This window comes from Rhincodon typus, chromosome 22 (assembly GCF_021869965.1).
Source record: "Rhincodon typus isolate 14 chromosome 22, sRhiTyp1.1, whole genome shotgun sequence".
In the NCBI taxonomy this organism is placed as follows: Eukaryota; Metazoa; Chordata; class Chondrichthyes; order Orectolobiformes; family Rhincodontidae; genus Rhincodon; species Rhincodon typus.
Genome location: NC_063353.1, coordinates 14693960 through 14713488, shown reverse-complemented (window position 1 = coordinate 14713488; position 19529 = coordinate 14693960). Strand labels below are relative to the sequence as shown.

The 19529-nt window shown below is 39.8% G+C and overlaps 1 protein-coding gene across 1 annotated transcript in view; it reads right to left on the bottom strand.

Annotated features, from left to right (window-relative positions):
- LOC125485755 overlaps window positions 1-19529 on the bottom strand; it is a 103639-nt gene that overhangs the window by 5043 nt on the left and 79067 nt on the right. The window contains exons 7-8 of the mRNA XM_048610123.1: window positions 10687-11219; window positions 7119-7204 (exon numbers count right to left, since the gene is read on the bottom strand). Coding sequence (XP_048466080.1) covers window positions 7119-7204; window positions 10687-11219 — 619 coding nt within the window. The remainder of the gene's footprint in view (window positions 1-7118; window positions 7205-10686; window positions 11220-19529) is intronic.

The window sequence follows — 19529 nt, the reverse complement described above, 5'->3', positions numbered from 1 at the left end:
TTCTGAAGAAGGGTCCAGACCCGAAACGTCAGCTTTCCTGCTCCTCTCATGCTGCCTGGCCTGCTGTGTTCATCCAGCTCTACATCTTGTTATCTCCGTATTGTCTTCAGTGCTTTTTAAAAAAGTATTTATAAAAGCTTGTTCAATATATTTTACTAATTTCTTAAGTACTAGATTTTTGTATCTTGTTAGGTCAGAAATGACTGTGTTTAGTTTAAACAAGGGGAATTACAAATGACATGAGGATTGAATTAGCTCAAATGAACCGGGGATAGATTAGCCAGAATGACACTAAGCAAGCAGTGGCAGACATTTAAGGAGGTAATTCATGACCCTCAGCACAAATACCTCTCAGTAAGGAGGAAAGATTCTAAGAGAGGGATAAGCCAAGGAAGTTAAGGAGAAAGAGGCAAAAGTCAGTGATAGCCCCAAAGACTGGGGTAAATTCACAATCCAATAAAGGAGGACTAAAAAGATAATAAAGAGAAAAATAAACTGTGAGGGCGAACTAGAGAGGTATGTAAAAACTTACAATAAGAGCTTACTTAAATATATTAAGAGGTAGTGAGAGGTTAAAACGAACATAACCCCTTGGAAACTGAAACTAGGGAAATAGCTATGGGGAACAAGGAAATGGCACAGGAGTTAAATAGATGCTTGCGTCACTCTTTATGATGGAAGGTACTTCAGACATCCCATTAATACTAAAGAATATGGGGAAGTAATTACATATCATCGCCACTGCAGAAGTAGCATTAGATAAACTAATGGGGCTAAAGGCAGGTAAGTCTACTAATGGCTTGCATCCTCGTTTCCTAAAAGAGGTAGCTACCAAGAGAGTGGATGCATTGGTTGTAATTTTCCAAAAATCCTTGGATTCTGGAGAAATACCAGAGCTTTGGAAAACTGTCAAAGTCACACACCTATTCAAAAAAGGAGGGAGGTAAAAAGCAGGTAACTATTGGCTGATTAGCCTAAAATCTATTGTTGGCAAAGTATTGGAATCAATTATTAAGGTCATTTGGAAATCCCAATCTGATCAAGCAAAGTCACCATGGCGTCATGAAAGTGAAATCATGTCTGACTAATTTATTAGAATTTTTCTACGAAGTCTCAAATAGCATGGATAGAGAGCAACCAGTGGATGCACTGTATTAGGATTTACAAAAGGCATTCGACATGGTACTTCACAAAAGGTTAAGTCATAAGATAAGAGCCTACACTGTTGGAGGCAGTATCTTGGCATGGATAGAGAACTGCCTAATGGACAGGAAACAGCAAGTGGGGATAAAGGCTGAAAATTAAAAAAATGCTGGAGATCACAGCAGGTCAGGCAGCAACGATGGAGAGAAAACAAGCTAACGTTTCAAGTCTAGATGACGCTTCAGAGCTGAAGTGAAGTATGGATGCAGCAGCATTTATGCAATAGTGGGAGGATGTTGGAGTGCTGGGGGAGAAAGGATGTTGACAGTTCAGATTAAGTAATCAGAATGTGAGAATGGTAGAACAATGATGTATCTAACTGCCAGACTGGAAAGAACAGACAGTCCCATTGAAGTGGGGGAGGGGAGAGAGGGTGACAGAGAATGTAACAAGCAAAGCTAAAAGAAAGGGAAGGAATGGGTTCACAACTTGAAGGTGTTCAACTCAATATTAAGCCCAGAAGGTTGTAAACTCTCTAGTTTGAAGATGAGATGCTACTCCTCCAGTTTGTGCTGTGATTTACTGGAGCATTGCAGCATGCCAAGGACAGACAAGTGGGCACTCCAACACCTTCCCATCCCACCCCCCACTATTGTATAAATGCTGCCCCCTCCTTACTTCAGTTTAGTTCTGAAGGGTCATCTAGACTCAACGTCAGCTTGCTTTCTCTCCATGGATGCTGCCTGACCTGCTGTGATCTCCAGCATTTTTTGTTTTCGGTTCAGATTCCAGCATTTGCAGTAATTTTACTCCTAAGTGGGGACAAGGGTTCTTTTTCAGGTTGGCCACCTGTAACCTGTGGGGTTTGGCTGAGTCTGCAATTGTTTATAATTATATATTGATGAGTTGGAGGAATGAAGCGAATGTACTGTAGCAGAATTTGCAGATGACACAAAAATACATCAGAAGGAAGGGTTGTGAGAGGGATACAAACAAACTAGTTTACCCAGAGATATTCATAGATTAATTAAGTAGGTGAAAAGTTGGCAAATAGTGTAATTTGTGAAGTTGTTCATTTTGGAGGGGAGAACAAAAGAACAGTATTATTTAAGTAGAGCAAACTTGCAGAAAGGTGGCACAAAGATGCAGCAGGCTATTGAAATGTTGGTCCTTATTTCAAGGTGGTTGGAGTTCAAGAGCAGGGAAGTCAGCATCTGAAGTACCGTGAGCAGTTTTGGTCCCATTATTTAAGGAAAGGTATTATTTCATTGGAGGCAGTTCCGAGAAGGTTTATTAGGATGATCCCTGGTATGGAAGGATTGTATTATGAGTGAAGGTTGGGATTCTACTCATTGGAATTTAGAAAATGAGAGGTAATCTCATTGAAACATAAAGGGTTGTTAAGAGACTTGACAGGGTAAATGCTGAGATGACATTCTCCCTCATGGTAAAGTCTAGGACCAGAGGGCACAGTCTCAGAATTAAGGGGCACCAATTTAAGACTGAGATGAGGAGGAATTTCTACTCTCGGGGTTGGGGGTTGAATACCTTTGGAACTCCTTGTCACAGAGAGCTGTGAGGGTACAGTCCTTGTGTATATTTAAAGTTCAGATAAATTCTTGATCAGTAGGGAAATCAAGAGTAATAGGGAAAGGGCAGGAAAGTTGATGTGAGAAGTGTCATTGGATCAGCCATGATCGTATTGAACAGAAGAGCAGACTTGAGGAGCTGAACAGCCTACTCCTGTTCGTATTTCTTATGATCTTATAGGTCAGGCACAAATGAGAACTCCATTGTTATTTGGAACTTAGATATTTAAAGTAAAAGGGTCTTGGATGTTAAAACACCTATATTTTGCAATCTGCATCAAGGTGAAGCAGATTAATGGTGCACAATTGGTTACAATAGATCTTCACATTGTTCTGTTCGTCTCCCAAAATTCTCTGTTGTAAGTGATACCTACAGCTGACACTTGGTGGTAGTAGCATCTACTTAAAGAAGGTAGATATGCTGCCACCAACATTTCTTGTAAGGCCTGCAGACTGGTATTTCTAGTATTAGATGTTGAAGAATTAACCATTATTAAGTCTTTGGCAGAAGAAGGTGCACACGTAATTAACAAAGTTTATTGCATAACAAATGAGAAGACTGATTAACCACATCAGCACTAGTTATGATACGTTGTTACCTCCTAAGAGATAGTAACTAGATCTAAGCTTTATGGTTGTGCACTATAGAACTGACTAACAGCAAACTACAACCTCCTAGCTCCTTCTGGAAACAGTAATTTATGTATTAGTAGGCACAGCAACTCCTAAATTTCGTTATTAACCTTTACAGCCCAACTGTCTCATAAAACACACCATTTACCATGAATGTAGGATCATTGCGGTAGCAGAACTAAAACAGTCTTTTTAGTGTAGTCAAACCTTTGGTACAGCCCAAGGAAGCAGGAGATTTCACTTCTCATTTCTTCAAAATGTCGTTGATTGCAACACCCACTGTGAAAGTAAAATGCTGCTTGAAGTTGTTGGTAACTCAGTGGCTAAAGCTTCACTTCTGACACCTTAACCCATGCATTCAACAAGACTAGATGTAATTTGGTAAAAATCTCACATTTATGAAATGCATGTTGCCTGTAGAATGGATTTGACATTGTTACCTACTGTTTAAAGTTTGAGAAGAGTTGTAGCTCGAGTTGTGGATGAGGTTGTAGACATGCTCGCTGAGCTAGTGGGTTTGGTTGCATTTGATATTGGGGATCCCGTTGGTGTTCCGTTGATTTGTTTGTATATGCTGTTGTTAAAGGTGAAGTGGGCTGTGAGGCACAGATCTAGTAGTTTCATGTGGTGTCCTTATTGATGATGTTGGTGTCCTGGGTTGCCTCCTACTTGATTCGTCCAGTGTGGCACTTGTTTCTTTGGCTAGGTCGATGCTTATGGACGTAAATAGTGCTGTTACGTCAAAGGATATCATTATCTCGTCCTCTTCTATGCTGGTGTCCTTGATCATGTTGAGGAATTCTTGGGAAGAGTAGGTAGAGTGAGTAGTGTTGTTCACGATATCAGAACTGATTGCAGAAGCAGTAATGTAAAGGTTAGAACGGACAGCGCTCCCCACTTATCGGACCCGAAGGTTGGGTTGTAATGTAGATGACACCTTTGTGATTATTAAACGCACAAAACTAGAAGAAACCCACTGACACATAAACAATATCCTTACTGGGATAAAATTCATGAAAGAAGAAGAAAACAACAACCGACTACCCTTCCTGGACATAATGGCAGAACGCAAAAACGAGAACTTCAGACTAGCGTATATAGAAAGACCACACAGATACCTAATTACACTTGCAACCACCCCAACGCCCACAAACGGCGCTCCATCAGGACACTATTTAAAAAATCATAGAATCCCTACGGTGTGGAAACAGGCCGTTCGGCCGAACAAGCCCACACCACTCCTCCGAAGAGTATCCCACCCCTACATTTCCCTTGTCTAACCCATCTAACCTAAACATCCCTGGGCACTATGGGCAATTTAGTATATTAATCCACCCACCCTGCACAACTTTGGACTGTGGGAGGAAACCGGAGCATCCGGAGGAAACCCACACAGATGCAGGGAGAATGTGCAAACTCCACACAGACAGTCGCCCGAGGCTGGAATTGAACTAGGGTCCCTAGCGCTGTGAGGTGGCAGTGCTAACCACTGAGCCACCGTGCCACTATTTAAATGAGCCTCAATACATTACAGCAACCCGGAAATGTGCAAAGCAGAAAAGGAATCCCTATTTTGAGTCTTCAAACGGAATGGATACCCTAAAAGCACAATCCACCATTACCTCCGAGACAGACCACAACAGGAAGACACAACGCGACCAGACTCATTAATCACCCTACCATACATCAAGGACATTTCAGAGATGACCACAAGACTACTCAGACCCCTAGGTATCAGAGTAGCCCACAAACCAACAACTACCCTACGACAGCTATTGACGAACGGAAGGAATCCCATATCCAAAACCACCAAAACTGGGCTAATATACAAAATACCACGCAAGGACAGTGAGAAACACTACATAGGTCAAACCGGAAGAAAATTGACTATTTGGATACATGAACACCAACTAGCCACCAGGAGACACGACCATTTCTCACTTTTCTCACTACACACAGACAACGAGGGACACAAATTCAACTGAAACAACACATCCATAATTGCACAAGCCAAACAGAGACATGCCAAGGTATTCCTGGAGGCCCGGTGTTCCAACCGGAACCCCATCAACAAACACATTGAATTAGACTCTGTGTACAAACTACTGAGAAACAGAACTGGAAATAATACCAACCACCCCAGCAAACCGAGGCATATAAATAACAAGCGGGAGAGAACACTGACACTTCACTGGAGGCACACTGCCAATGTTACCTAGCAGGGCGATGAAATTGTGCAACCAAACCCACTGACTTGGCGAGTGTGACTATATCCTGTTACCCACTGTCTCATAGATGTCATCAGTAGTACACCTAAAAGTATAAAGCAATACACAACTTTGTGTTTCTGCTGTTTTGCCTGCAAACCTGCCACTGTCCGATACTTTTTGGAATTGCTTCTGCCAAATGACTGACCTTTCTGCGGGCCTTCAGAATTTTTGAATGGTTAGACGACGAGTCAGCGATTGCTTCTCACTACCAGCTTTTAGTGTGCCACCTCGCTAGGCAAATCTTCTAGTTTTCTTTATTTCTTTTGAAACCTTTCTACTTGAATATCACTGATTTCATTGTATATTCTCAATTTGTGTCAAAACAGGAGTGTCCACCACTGCTACAATGGTTTTTGTCTCCACGTGGCTTATACACTGTGGAGATGGCTATCCTTCTCCTTTGTGGTAGGTTGTGGCCTGTAAGGATTTCCCCTTAACTAAGAATAATTGCTACCTGATTCTAGCAGATTTCTTAACACTTATTTATATTATTGCAGATAATACTGTTCTTTGTAAGCATATCTTTCACTAGTACAGTTGTAAGTATATCTTGCCCTTAACAGAAATCACCTTTGAGGACTCCATGTACAATGTGTATGCCACATTGTGAGTGCCTGCAAGTTAGTCTGCTGCAGGTTTCCAGACTGTCAGCACATGTCATCTGATTGCTGTAATGTGTGCTTAACTTATACTGTGTCTTAATGTTTTAATTAAAATGACCCTTGGAGCTAATCAAACTAGACCATCATCATTAAGATGACAGTAAAGGCTATTCTGTGCTTTCCTCATGGCTTCTTGCACAAGATATTGATGTCACTGTTGCATCATGCTATACATCACCTTATCTAATCACATCCATTCCCATTACATGACAAATAATCCCTGACAAATTTGCACCTGCAGTTCTCTCATTACAGATGTTTCAGTGTATTGTCATTATAGATTCACTAAAATAATTTTAAGTACAGATTGTGCTGAAGAAGTTTACAACTGCTCATTTTATAGTTTCCTAATAGGGATACAATTCATGCAGTATGCTTTTGCTTTGTGCCTGCATTTTTAGGGAAATCCTGAGTTTCTTCTCTTCCACAGAATACACGGGAGTTACTCAGTCAGAATCCTGCCAACTATAGTTTCACACAATTGATGAAATCTGAAAGTTACAAGTGCTATGTCCAGCGCTGATATCACATTTATCCATTGAAACCCAAACCATGACCACTGCTCCTTGTAAGATGCATGCCAGAATGTGCCGTGCATTGGAATAAACAGGCCACTCTCAACTTTGCAGCAGTTCAGTGTTTTTTGAAGTATAAACTAGACATGGAAAAGATAGTAGAATCCAGAGAGTTTATAATTTGCCCAAAACAAAAAAAATTAGAGGGCACATTTACCCATTCACTCATGGCTACTATTGCTACCATAGACTCTCAAACATATCTGAGTAATCACAGAGTTCTATAAGATAGTGTTGTATACTCACCAAGTCAGAAAATACACTACAACAACTGTCCGTTTCTTTTGGAGAGTAGCTGGGAGATTGACTACTTTCAAATGAACCATTCAGCACTGAAAAAAATCAATTCACATAAGGAGCTATCAACTGGAAACAGTTATCATTGGATTGTGAATCATAAATCACAGAATCCCTACAGTGTGGAAACAGGCCCTTCAACCCAACAAGTCCACACCGACTCTCACTGCATCCCACCCAGATCCATTCTCCCTATAACCCACCTAATCTACATATCCCTCAACACTATGGGCAATTTTTCATGACGAATCCACCTAGCCTACACATTTTTGGACTGTGGGAGGAAACCGGAGCATTCGGAGTAAACCCAAGCAGACACTGGGAGAATGTGCAAACTCCACACAATTGCCCAAGGATGGAATTGAACCTGGGTCCCTGGCACTGTGAGGCAGCAGGGCTAACCACTGAGCCACTGTGCTGCCATGAACAATCATTTTCTGGTTATAGCAGAAATAGGCAATGTTTATTCTTGATAGTATGTCAGATGTACTGGGCCTTCATCTTGAACTTCTTGCATCATGCAAAATGATGCTTATTTACATAAAATACTGTACACAAAGTTAAGAACTGCAATAATAAGGGCATTGTAACTCCTTACCAAAATTGTGCTTACTTAATATATATTTAAGTAATCTTTTGTTGAAACTGCACAAGTAGAACTTAAATGCCATCCAACAATATTGCTCGAGAGCAGCTGACAAATATTAACAAAGGCATATGGGGTGGTCGGTCATGAGTGGATGTCATTATATACTGTGGAGTAGCCTATTATTGGTGCAGGTATGGCATTAACAACGCAGATGGAATCCTGTTTTTCATACAATGGATTTTTATGTCAGTTACTACAGTTGCAAATCTCCCCAAACAGGGCCTAAAGTTTACAGTGTCCAAATGGCTAACACTTCCATATTGTTACAGGTCTAGTGTCAGAAGATCTGTCAATGGTTGATATTAAAATTGCTGAGAGATTCAGAACCTATGTATATTGAAACCTGAACTCAAAAACAGGACATGTGTGCAAAAAGAAGCTGGTTTATTGAGGCCACCAAATAGCTTGTATTTTATATTGTACACAGGACACTTGTAAATTACTAACTATGGCCAGGCTTCAAAGTTCCAAGATATCTTTTCCAACTTAAAAGTTGGAGCATGGCCTTTTACTGCTTCTTAAAATGTTGATACTATGTACTGTTTGTAATTTTGAAAATGATGTTGATCAATGCATTATTACTTTTTGTATATGTCAATATCTAAGGTTTAAATCACCCCCGCAACTGGCTTTCAAGAGCAACTTTATTGGCAAGGCAAAACTTACATGTACATGTCCCCATCCAATGCAGTGTGGTGGTCTGTCTTTCTTAATTTTAGGAACTGGGTTTCAGTATACACATAATATAAGTTTTTTTAATCTCAGCTTTGAAACAAATTCTTGGCATTGTTACAGCTGATTAGATGATTCTCCACCTAAACATATTTCTTCCAAACCAGCCTCCCCATGTACTCACACATCCCCTCCCTCCTACTTACTCACTCATGCCCTCCCATTTCTACTGTCAGTTTTTGCATCACTGACTGTTTTAATTGTTATTAATCTGACTGGCCAGAAACCCACCATGCTTCCCAAATGTCATAATCAATTTACTTGAAGCAACAGTTATTGCAAATGGCAGATGAATTTTGTTTTAAAGGTAGGAAGGTCAGAAATGAGTTGGCAGATTTCCAGAATCTCAATGTTAAATATGCCACTGCCTGAAATCTTCGAATTTTATCTTGACTATGAATGCATTAGCTATCCAAACAGTGAGCTGAGTCTGGGTAAAATTTGCAATAGGAAAGCAACCAGATATATGGGTTCAGGGATTTTCAGGAATTTGTAAGAGGGCACAGTTAGATTGAGTGAATGGGCAAAAAAATGGTAGATGGGGTTTAATGTAGAAGAGTGAGAAGTCATACACTTTGGTAGGGAGAATCAAAAGGTAGACTATTATTTAAATGGAGAGAGACTCCAAAAAGTACACCAAGAGGGATCTAGGTATTCTTCTGCATATGCATGTGCATGCAAGTGTACAATTAATTAAGACGACAAATTGAATTTTGTCTTCCATTGCTAGGGAGCTGGAGTTTAAATACAAGGAAGTCTTATTGCAACCGTGCAGGGTGTTGGTGAGTCTACATTGAGTACTGTGTACACATTTGATCCTGTCTTTAGGAAAGGATATATTGGCACTATATTTCCTTTATAGGAGACAGCTCAAAAGTGATTCACTAGGCTGATTCCTGGGATGAAGAGATTCACTTATCAATAACAGCTAAAGATTCTGACCAGAACTGATAGGGTAGATGTTGGGAAGTTGTTTGAACTAGTGGGGAGTCTGGAACTAGACATAGTTCAGAATCAGATGACACGCATTTAAAGCTGCGTTGCAAAGAAATTTCTTCTCAGGGTGGTGAATGTCTGAAATTCTCTACCCCAGAGAGTTGTGCAGGCTAGATCACTGAAAGCATTTAAAGAGGAAGTAGGTAGATTTCTGAAATATTGAAGTTTGAGGGCTATGAGGAGCTGGTACGAAAGACGAGTTGATGCCTGGGACAGATTAGTCATGATCCTGTTGAATGGCAGGGCAGGCTTAAGGGGCTGAATAACCCACTCCTGATCCTATTTCATAAGTTCTTATGACCTTAAAACAAACTGGGTTGTGATCTGTTGCGGCTATATAAGTAACAATGGACTAATTCACATTCCCATCCCTACAGCCAGCAGAAAGTCATTCGCAGATTATGACCTAAACCGCAAACATTTTTATACCTTCCGCTTTCAAGAATACGTAAGAAAAGGGTCAAAAAAGCAGTTTTAGCTCCAATCGGTGTGTTAGTGGACCTGTGTTATGAAAATCATTACTTGAGGATAGCTATTCAACACCTCTGCACTTGACGTATAAAAAGAAAAGACACTGTTCACTTTAAGTGATACAAGTGAAACCGCTTTTGAAAGGAATCAGGATGAAAGCTTCTCAGCACATCTGCAAAGCTAAGCATCTTGAAATCAATCCTTCACTTTATCAATATCAGTGCTGCATATAACACCCATAAAAGTGGCCACAACATTCCACTATGTGCTGTTTTCAAACAATATCATTATATCTTTGATCTTTCTTTGGAGCTGCTTCTTATTTCTAATCTGTGTCTATGTGGTGCATTATTATTTATTCTGTTGTTTTGGAAGAAATAATCTCTCTTGTTAACTCAAGCCTGGTTAAGTTGGATTCTGGACCCTGTTGAGGAACACATTTGCTTGGTCTGGGAGAAAGGCATTCATAAAGGAAGGAACCCTTTTTAAATTAACAGTATCGGGACCAACTGAAGGGTGGGTGAATAAACACAGGGACCCAGTTCATCCTTCCTCACTCAGGAGCTTGATAATTTCCTGCCTGGAATCATAATGACTTATGCAGCCTTGCCCAACAAGTGGTCATGACACAACAGATTTAGCTAGCAATTGGTAGTTTGCAATACCAACCTGTTCCTCTGTCTTTCAAGGATCTCCAAGATTCCTCAAAACTTCTGAAAAAGCCATTGTTTTCCTGAACATTGAACTCTAAGTTGCTTTCTAGGAAATGCTTGTCACGTGAATTATTTTCAAGATTATCTTTATCCACTGCTTCTTCAAATAAATTGGCCGTTGGTTGTGTGAAAATGCTTTCATTTTTTCTGTTTTGAATAACACTTTTCTTTCCCAGAACAGATGTTTTGCACATGTTACTTCTTGTAGAGGCAGTATTTATCTTAAAATTGTTTTCACCTTGAGCCAAAGGATCATGCATAAAGTTATTTTGACATACATGGTTGGTCATAGGTTGACTGCTTTCTGAGTTGAGATACTGAGTTAAAGGAAAATCTCTGCCATAGAAGTTCATGCTCTGTCTTGTTCTTTCAGATTGGGTTGTAACTTTCTGAGATGAAGAAAGTGTATCTTGCACTCCAAAGGAAATATGTTCTTCACCACGGTTTGAATGTAGACGTGAACACTTTGTCACAGAATTTTGCAGCAATCTTAAAATAAAGAAGTAATTGCATATTTAATGAGTTTTATATGAAAAAAAATTATTGAGAAAATGACAATTAAAGAATTGTGAAGTTTTAGCTTATTTTTCATTTCACAATCATCCTCAATTATCAGCAGTTACACTAAACTACATCTACATTCCCATAAAAATCTGTATTTTCTATGACAAAAGATTTTCAGTATCAAAATATTAGTTTAAACCTATTCATGGAATTATATTTAGGTTTGACAAATAAACAAAAGTGGGATAAAGAAGTTATTATTTTTTGTGTGTGTTCAGAATTGACTGTAATCTGGAATGCACTGTCCAGGAGGTTGGTGGGAGCAGATACCAGTAACATTAGAAAGGCATTGGATTGATTGATTCTTGAAAGGGAAAAAGCGCAGGGCTGCGTTGAAAGAACCAGGGAGTGGGATGACTGACAGATTTCAGAGACCTGGTACAAGTACAATGGGTCTAATCATGTTTCTTGCATCATATGATTTTAAATTTGATTTCTTGCAGACTTCAAAAATAATTTGCTACTATTTTGGAGTTTTGTTGGCTTTTGAAATTGAGTGATGGTATTGGTGAGATGGTATTTCATTGGGGAGGTAGCATAGTGGTATTATCTGGGATCATGTGCCAAAATTAGGAAAGCTGTCTCACAAATTGGTTGAGCAAATCCCTGACATTGTTAGTATGGTATGATTCTAAGAGTATGAATGGCTTAGGTACCACAATCACTTGAGGTGACAGCGCATGATATACAGTTAGGATTGAGTTGCCTTGGGAGTCCATAATATTGAATTCAACTCCCATTAAGTCTCATGGCATAAGGTCAAACATAGACAAGGAAACCTCCTATAATGAAATCAGAAAGTACAGGAAAACTCAATGGGTCTGGCAGCATCAGTCGACCGAGAAACAGAATCAAAGTTTCTATTGCAATATGACTTGTTTAGTGTTGTGTGGCACTACTACTGTTTTAAACATGACAGATTGAACAGATCCTGAAACACAAAACAGGGTATCTATGAAGCACCGTAGGCCATTGGCAACAGTTTGTATTCCATCACAATCTGTAACCTCATGGCCCACTGTATTCCCTATTCTGCCATTAACATTAAGCTGGGAGATCAACTCTGGTTCATTTGAAGAAGCAGCACCAGGCATACCTAAAATTGGGGTATGAAACTAGCATGCAAATAGTTCTGTGTTACAGCTTCACTGAACACTGGAAATGGCATGAAATGGACAGAGCTAAATTATCCTAAAACCAGTGGTTCAGATCTAAGTGCTACAGTCCTGCCACATCCAGTTGTGAATGGTGGTAGATGATTAAACAACAAAGACGAAGTGCAGGTTCCAAAAATGTCCCGATCCTCAATGAGGGAGGAGTCCACTCTATCAGTGCAAAAGACGGGACTAATATATTTTCATACATTTTCAGCCAGAAGTGTAAAGAGAAACAGCTAAAGGCATTAGCCATTACAAGGCCTACAGGACCTGACAACATTCCAGCAACAATTTTAAAGACTTGCGGTCCATAGCAGCCATGGCTCTTATCAAGTTATTCCAATATGCTACAATGCTGGCATCTATCCAAAAATCTGGAAAGTAGTCCAGTTATGTTGTCCATAAGAAACAGCCCAAATCTAACACAGACAATTGCTGTCCTTTCAGTCTATTCTCAAACATCAGATAGCAATGAAAGGATCTTCAGTGCTATCAAACAGCAGTTGCTTAGCAACAGCCTGTTTGCTCAATTTGGGTTCTCCAGAACCACTCAGCTTCTGACCTCAAGACAGCTTTGGTCTAAACATCAACAAAGGAGCTGAATTCCAGTAGTAGACTTTCCTTGACATCTAGGTAGCATTTGATCAAGTTTACCACCTAGGTTCCTAGCAAAACTAGAACTGGAGAACATTCTCCAGTAGTTGAAATCAGAACAAGCACATAGGTTGGTTGTGCACTGGAGGTCAGACATCTCAGTCCCAGGATATCATTGGAGGAGTTCCTCAGGTAGTGTCAGGGCCCAATCATCTTCAACTGTTTCAACTATGTTTTCCACCCTTCCTCCAAACATGAAGCAAGATGATGTACAAAATTCAATGACATTCTCCACTCCTTGGATCTTGAAACAGCTCATGTCTTAGTGGATATAAACCTGGACAACATCTAGGTTTGGGAGGATATGGTGAGTAACTTACATATTAAATAACTTTGAGATGGCAAAAACCATCTCAAGTTCTCCTTTTAATGTTCAATGGTATTCATGTTTTGGATCAGACCAGACCACTTCAAAATATTTTAAGAAGGTAGCTTAGACCCTAACTTTTTTCTTATTTTAAAGGTTGATGTGAAATGCTGTGTTCCAGATATGATGTGACTGATCAAACTACTCGACATTAAGCAAATCACAATTTATTTAAATACTACAGTTAAAATATAAACAAAGGAAAGGAGGAATTTATAGTAACTGTTGGAAAATTTAATTGAATAATAGATACAGTACCTATTACTAATTAACTGTTCCAATATAGTAACTTCCCATAATCACACCTCTTGGCAAAAAGGCCAATTTAGACACAGATCCTAAAATTCCAATTTTAAAAGAAGCTAAAGGCTTCAAGTTGCTTACTTAAGTCGTCTTCAAGTAGCCAGTTCGGCAGTTCTGCCTTATAACCTCTCTTAATGAAAAACAGGACAAAATAACTTTTTAAAGTGACAGCATGCTCACGCCTCCCCCCCTTAAAAAACCCCATCAATATAAGCTGATGGCTTCATTTTTAAAACCCTTAATCTTATTCTACTAGTACACTACAATACGTATACATTACATTGACTCCAAGCATGCAAACATTCACTACTACATTCTACTTCAGTCCGTTTACTCCTTCCACCGCACATCACTGTCTTTCTTTATCAAAGTCGCAACAAAGCATCTGAAATTACATTTTCTCATCCTGCCATGTATAATTTTCAAATTGAATGGCTGCACTAATAAGCTCCATCTAAACAATCAGGAAGTTTTGTCATTAAATTTCTCCAAAGACTTTAGTGTGTCATGATCAATATATACAATTGTGTCTTCTTGACATCTTCTTGTAAGAGTACAACACGGACACCCACATCACTCATGTTGATAGCCACCTTGATTGACTTTGTATAGTTAGGTGTGTCTAACACTGGAGCAGCGTTTAACACAGCTTTCAGGCTGTCAAATGCCTTCTGACAGTCCACTGCCCACTGAAATGTTCTACACTTGTCAGTAAGTCAGTCAATGGAGCAACCACACTGCTAAACTTCAGTATGAACTTCTGATAAACCCACTCAAGCCCAGGAATCGTAGTAACATCTCCAAGTTTGCAGATGATACCAAGTTGGATGGGAGGATGAACTATGATGAGGATGCAGAAATCCTTCAGTATGATCTTGACAGGTTGGGTAAGTGGGGAAATCAATGGTAGATGCAGTAGAATTTGGATAAGTGTGAGATTATTCACTTCGGAAGCAAAAACAAGAAGGCAGATGACCACCTGAATGACTGTAAATTGGGACGGGGAGTGTGCAGCGGGATCTGGGCGTCCTTGTGCACCATTTGCTGAAGGTAAGCATGCAGGTGCAGCAAGCAATAAAGAAGGCAAATGGTATGTTGGCCTTCATTGCGAGAGGTTTCAAGTACAGGAGCAGATATGTGTTGTTGCAGTTGTACAGGGCCTTGGTGAGACCACACCTGGAATATTATGTGCAGTTTTGATCTCCTTTTCTGAGGGAGGATGCTCTTGAGGGAGTGCAGCAAAGGTTTACCAGGCTGATTCGGGCATGGCAGGTCTGATGTATGAGGAGAGATTGACGAGGTTGGGATTGTTTTTGCTGGAGCTCAGATGAATGAGGGGGATCTCATAGAGACTTATAAAATTCTAACAGGACTGGACAGCATAGATGCAGGGAGGATCTTCCTGATGGTGGGTGTGTTCAGAACCAGGAGTCATAGTATGAGGATTCGGGATAGACGATTTAGGACAGAGATGAAGAGATATTTCTTCACCCAAAGAGTGGTGAGCCTGTGGAATTCATTACCACAGGAAGTAGTTGATGCCAAAACATTGAATGTATTCAAGAAGCAACTAGATATAGCACTTGAGGTGAATGGGATCAAAGTTTATGGATAGAAAGCTGGATTAGGCTATTGAGTTGGACAATCAGCCATGATCTTGGAGAATGGCAGGGGAGGCTCAAGTGTCCGAATGGCCTCGTCCTGCTTCTATCTTCTCTATTTCTATGTTTCTCATACTGCTCTCTTTGTCGATGGTAATGGGAAACTCCCCAATAATCTTTGTTTCTACGTCCCATGGGGCCATCTGTCCACGTTCAATAACATGACCCAGGAACGTGACTTGAGCTTTTGTAAATTCACTCTTAGCTAGGTTGATCACCAAGCCTGCCTCCCAAAGTCGATTGAATAATTCCAATAAATGCTGCAAATGTTCCTTCAATGTGTGACTAAAAATCACCAGGTCGTTGATGTTTACCACACAACTGGTTAATCCAGAAATGACTTTACTAGTTAGTCTTTGAAATTTGGCTGGTGCATTTTTCATACCAAACAGCATGACTTTGAACTGGTATAGTCCATTCAGTGCCGTGAAAGCCGAAATTGTCTTTGCTCTTTCAGGTAAAGGTACCTGCCAGTATCCTCTGAGTAAGTCCAACTTAGAAATATAAGTTGCTTGTCCCACCTTCACAATACAGTCTTCCAAACGTGGAACAGGATATGAATCAAACTTTGTAACCATATTGACTTTACAATTGTCTGCACATGATTGTTGGATACCATCTGGTTTTGGCACTATTACTATGGGTGAGCTCCAATCGCTGCAACTCACTTTGATTATGTTGTCTTTGAGCATGCATTCAATATGTTTTTGAACCTGTGACAACTTTAGGGCTTAAGTCTATAAGGATGTTGCTTAATTGGAACAGCATTTCCTTTATCTACATCATTCACAATTAGATTAGTACTTCCCAGCTTATTTCCACATATCTCCCCAAGTTATTGTAATAACTCTTTCAGGTCATTTCAATTTTCCTCTGGAAGGTAATTCAATAATTCATCCCAATTTTTGAGAACTTCCTCATTGTCCAATTTAATTTGAAGAATGTCCACTTCAGAATCCTCTGAATGTGGTTCTTCACTCTGTGTTGTAACCAATAACAGATTCCTGTTTTGTTTTCCTTCTCTATCAAAATACCTTTTGAGCATATTCACATGGCACACTCTGTGAGATTTTTTTCTATCTGGCATTCCTATCAAATAATTCACCTCACTCAATCTCCTTTAGATTTGGTAAGGTCCACTAAACCTTGCTTTTAAAGGTTCACCTATCACTGGAAATAACACTAATACTTTATCTCCACTAGCAAAATTGCAAATTTTTGATTTGTCTGGTTCTTGTCTTTCATCTTTCTGTTGCAACTCAGATAATTTCTCTGAACTAAAAATATCCATTTTGTCCTCCACCTGTTCTTGTTTTTTTCTCAACCATTCGATCAAACATTGTCTCTGATAGCTGTACTTCAACTTCCTTATCTTTACTCTTCAACTTTTCCTCCTGCTTCAACCTTGTGCCTTTGTGAGCTTGTTATCATACAGTCAGGAAAAATCTCAGGATTTACTTTGTGTAATACCTCAGCTCCCTGATTTTCCACTGGCTTTGCAACCACAGTAGGCAGCACTCTTACCTGTGATCTAGCTATGTCGTTATGAAGGAAGAATTGTATTCCTGGAGCCAAAAGTTCCTCCGGTACTCCTACCATCACTTCTCCACTTTTCACCGGACACGCCAACCTCACTTTACATAATGGAGCACTTCTCATCTCACCAAGAACTCAAATTTGTTTTTGGCAATTGTCTTTCTGAATTACATATCTCCTCACCTCTCAACATCAAAGATTGACATGCTCCTGTATCTCTTAAAATTGTAATTTTTTACCTGCTTCTCCTGGTATACGCAAGTAAACCTTACTCTTGCAAGTAAATGGTTTAAGATGATCTGGCACTTTCTTCTCAACCACTCCTGACCAGGTTGTACAATCTGGTGCAGATTTTTAGCTTCCACTGTGCTTTCTTTTACCACTTCAACAAAATGTACTGGGTTATCCTGTTTTCCCACATCTGTCTTCCCAGTGCTTTTTCTAAACTACCAACACTGCGATTTCATGTGGCTTACTTTATTACAGTGAAAATACCTGAGTTTTTTTACTTCCCTTTCCCTTCATGGGTTTACTTTTTATCCTGTAATAAACTGTCCTTATTATCTTCAATGAGATCTCCTTTTCCCTTACCACCTGAGGATTTCTTTTTTCTTCAAATTCTACCCCTCACAGATTGAAATTGATGTTGGAAGCCAAACTCTGATTTATGAACCAACTCATAATCATCAGCCATTTCAGCTGCTAATCTTGCAGTTTTAACTCTCTGATCTTCCACATGAGTTCTCACTACTTAAGGAAGTGAATTTTTGAACTCCTCCAAAATAACTGTCTCTCTAATAGTGTCATATGTTTAATCTATCCACCTAACAAAACTGCTTTGTTTGATCCTTTCAAACTCAATGTACGTGTGACCACGGTCTCTCCTTAAATTCCTGAAACGTTGAACAAAAACAGGAGTTGCTGGAAAAGCTCAGCAGGTCTGGCAGTATCTGTGAAGAAAAAATCAGAGTTAACATCTAGTACCCTTCTGTTTTTGTTCCTGATTTACAGCATCTGCAGATCTCTCGGTTTTTATTCCTGAAACGTTGTCTGTAGACTTCTGGTACAGGCTCATATGCACTTATGATGGCTTTCTTCACCTCCTTATATTCCTCAGAAACCTCATCTGATGGTGATTTAAAGACCTCACTAGCTTTACCTACCAACTTTTTTTGGATCAACTATACCCAGGTGGTCACCAGCCACTTCATTTGTTGAGCCTGTTTCTCAAATGAAATGAAAAAGGCTTCTATGTCCTTCTCATCGAATTCAGGCAATACGTTGACATATTTAAACAGATCCCCACCAGGCCTTTGGTTACAATGGGTTTGCTCGTCATCACTATCCTGCTCACTAAATCTACCTTCACCTCTGCCCTTTTAAGTCAACTTTCCTCTCTAATTGCCAACTTCTGAACTTCAAACTGATTCTTTATCTTTCTTTTCTCTCTCTTTCTGTTGCTTCTGCTAGGGCCTTCCTGTCCTGCTCTTTTCCCTCTGCTATTATTCGCAATTCAAACTGCTTCATTCTCTTTTCATGTTCAAGCTGTTTTATCTGCAATTGAATTCTAGCCATTTCCAAAGATTCCGATGGCATTTCCAGCAATTTTAAATGTCGAGCTATTGCTGCAACTACCTCATCTTTTCACGCAGACCCAGGCAACCTCAACTCTATCTTGACTGCCAATTGCAACAGCTTTGCCTTGGTTTCTTTTTGTAAACCCCCCAAAGTCACTTCTTCCACCCTCAGAAAAGAGCCATTACTACCCAGGGCACACCCTGTTTAAACCAACTGAATTCAACACCCGAAATAAAAGACACTAACACCTACCATTCACCACCTCTCAGTCCAACAATCCTAAACCCAACTAAGAATTATAGATTTTGATCCCGAATGAGCCCCCAATTTGTTATGGACCAGACCAGACCAGACCCCACAAAATGTTTTAAGAAGGTAGCCTAGACCCTAACTTTTTCTTATTTTAAAGGTAGATGTGAAGTGTTGTATTCCAGATGCAATGCGACTGGTCAAACTACTCAACATTTATCACAATTTATAGAGACATAGAGTAATACAGCATGGAAACAGGCCTTTCAGTCCAAACTGGTCCATGCTGACCATGGTGCCCACTTGGCTAGTTCTCATTGCCTGCAGTTGGTCCCTCTAGACACTTCCCAACCATGCACCTATCCAAATGTTTTTTAAATGTTGCTATTGTGCCTGCCTCAACCACTTTCTCTGGCAGCCCATTCCATATATGCATGACTCACTACACGAAGAAGTGTCCCCTCAGGTCCTTCTTAAATCTTTTCACTCTTGCCTTAAACCTATGCCCTCTAGTTTTCAATTCTCCATCCCTGGGAAAAAGACTATATGCATTCAACCTATCTGTGCTCTTCATGATTTTATATACTTCAATAAGGTCACCCCTAATTCTTCTACGTTCCAAGGAATAGAGTTCAATCCTGGCCAAGCTCTCCCTATAATTCAGGCCTACTAGTCCTGGCATCACCCTCATAAATCTTCTTTGCACACTTTCTAGTTTAACTATGTCTTT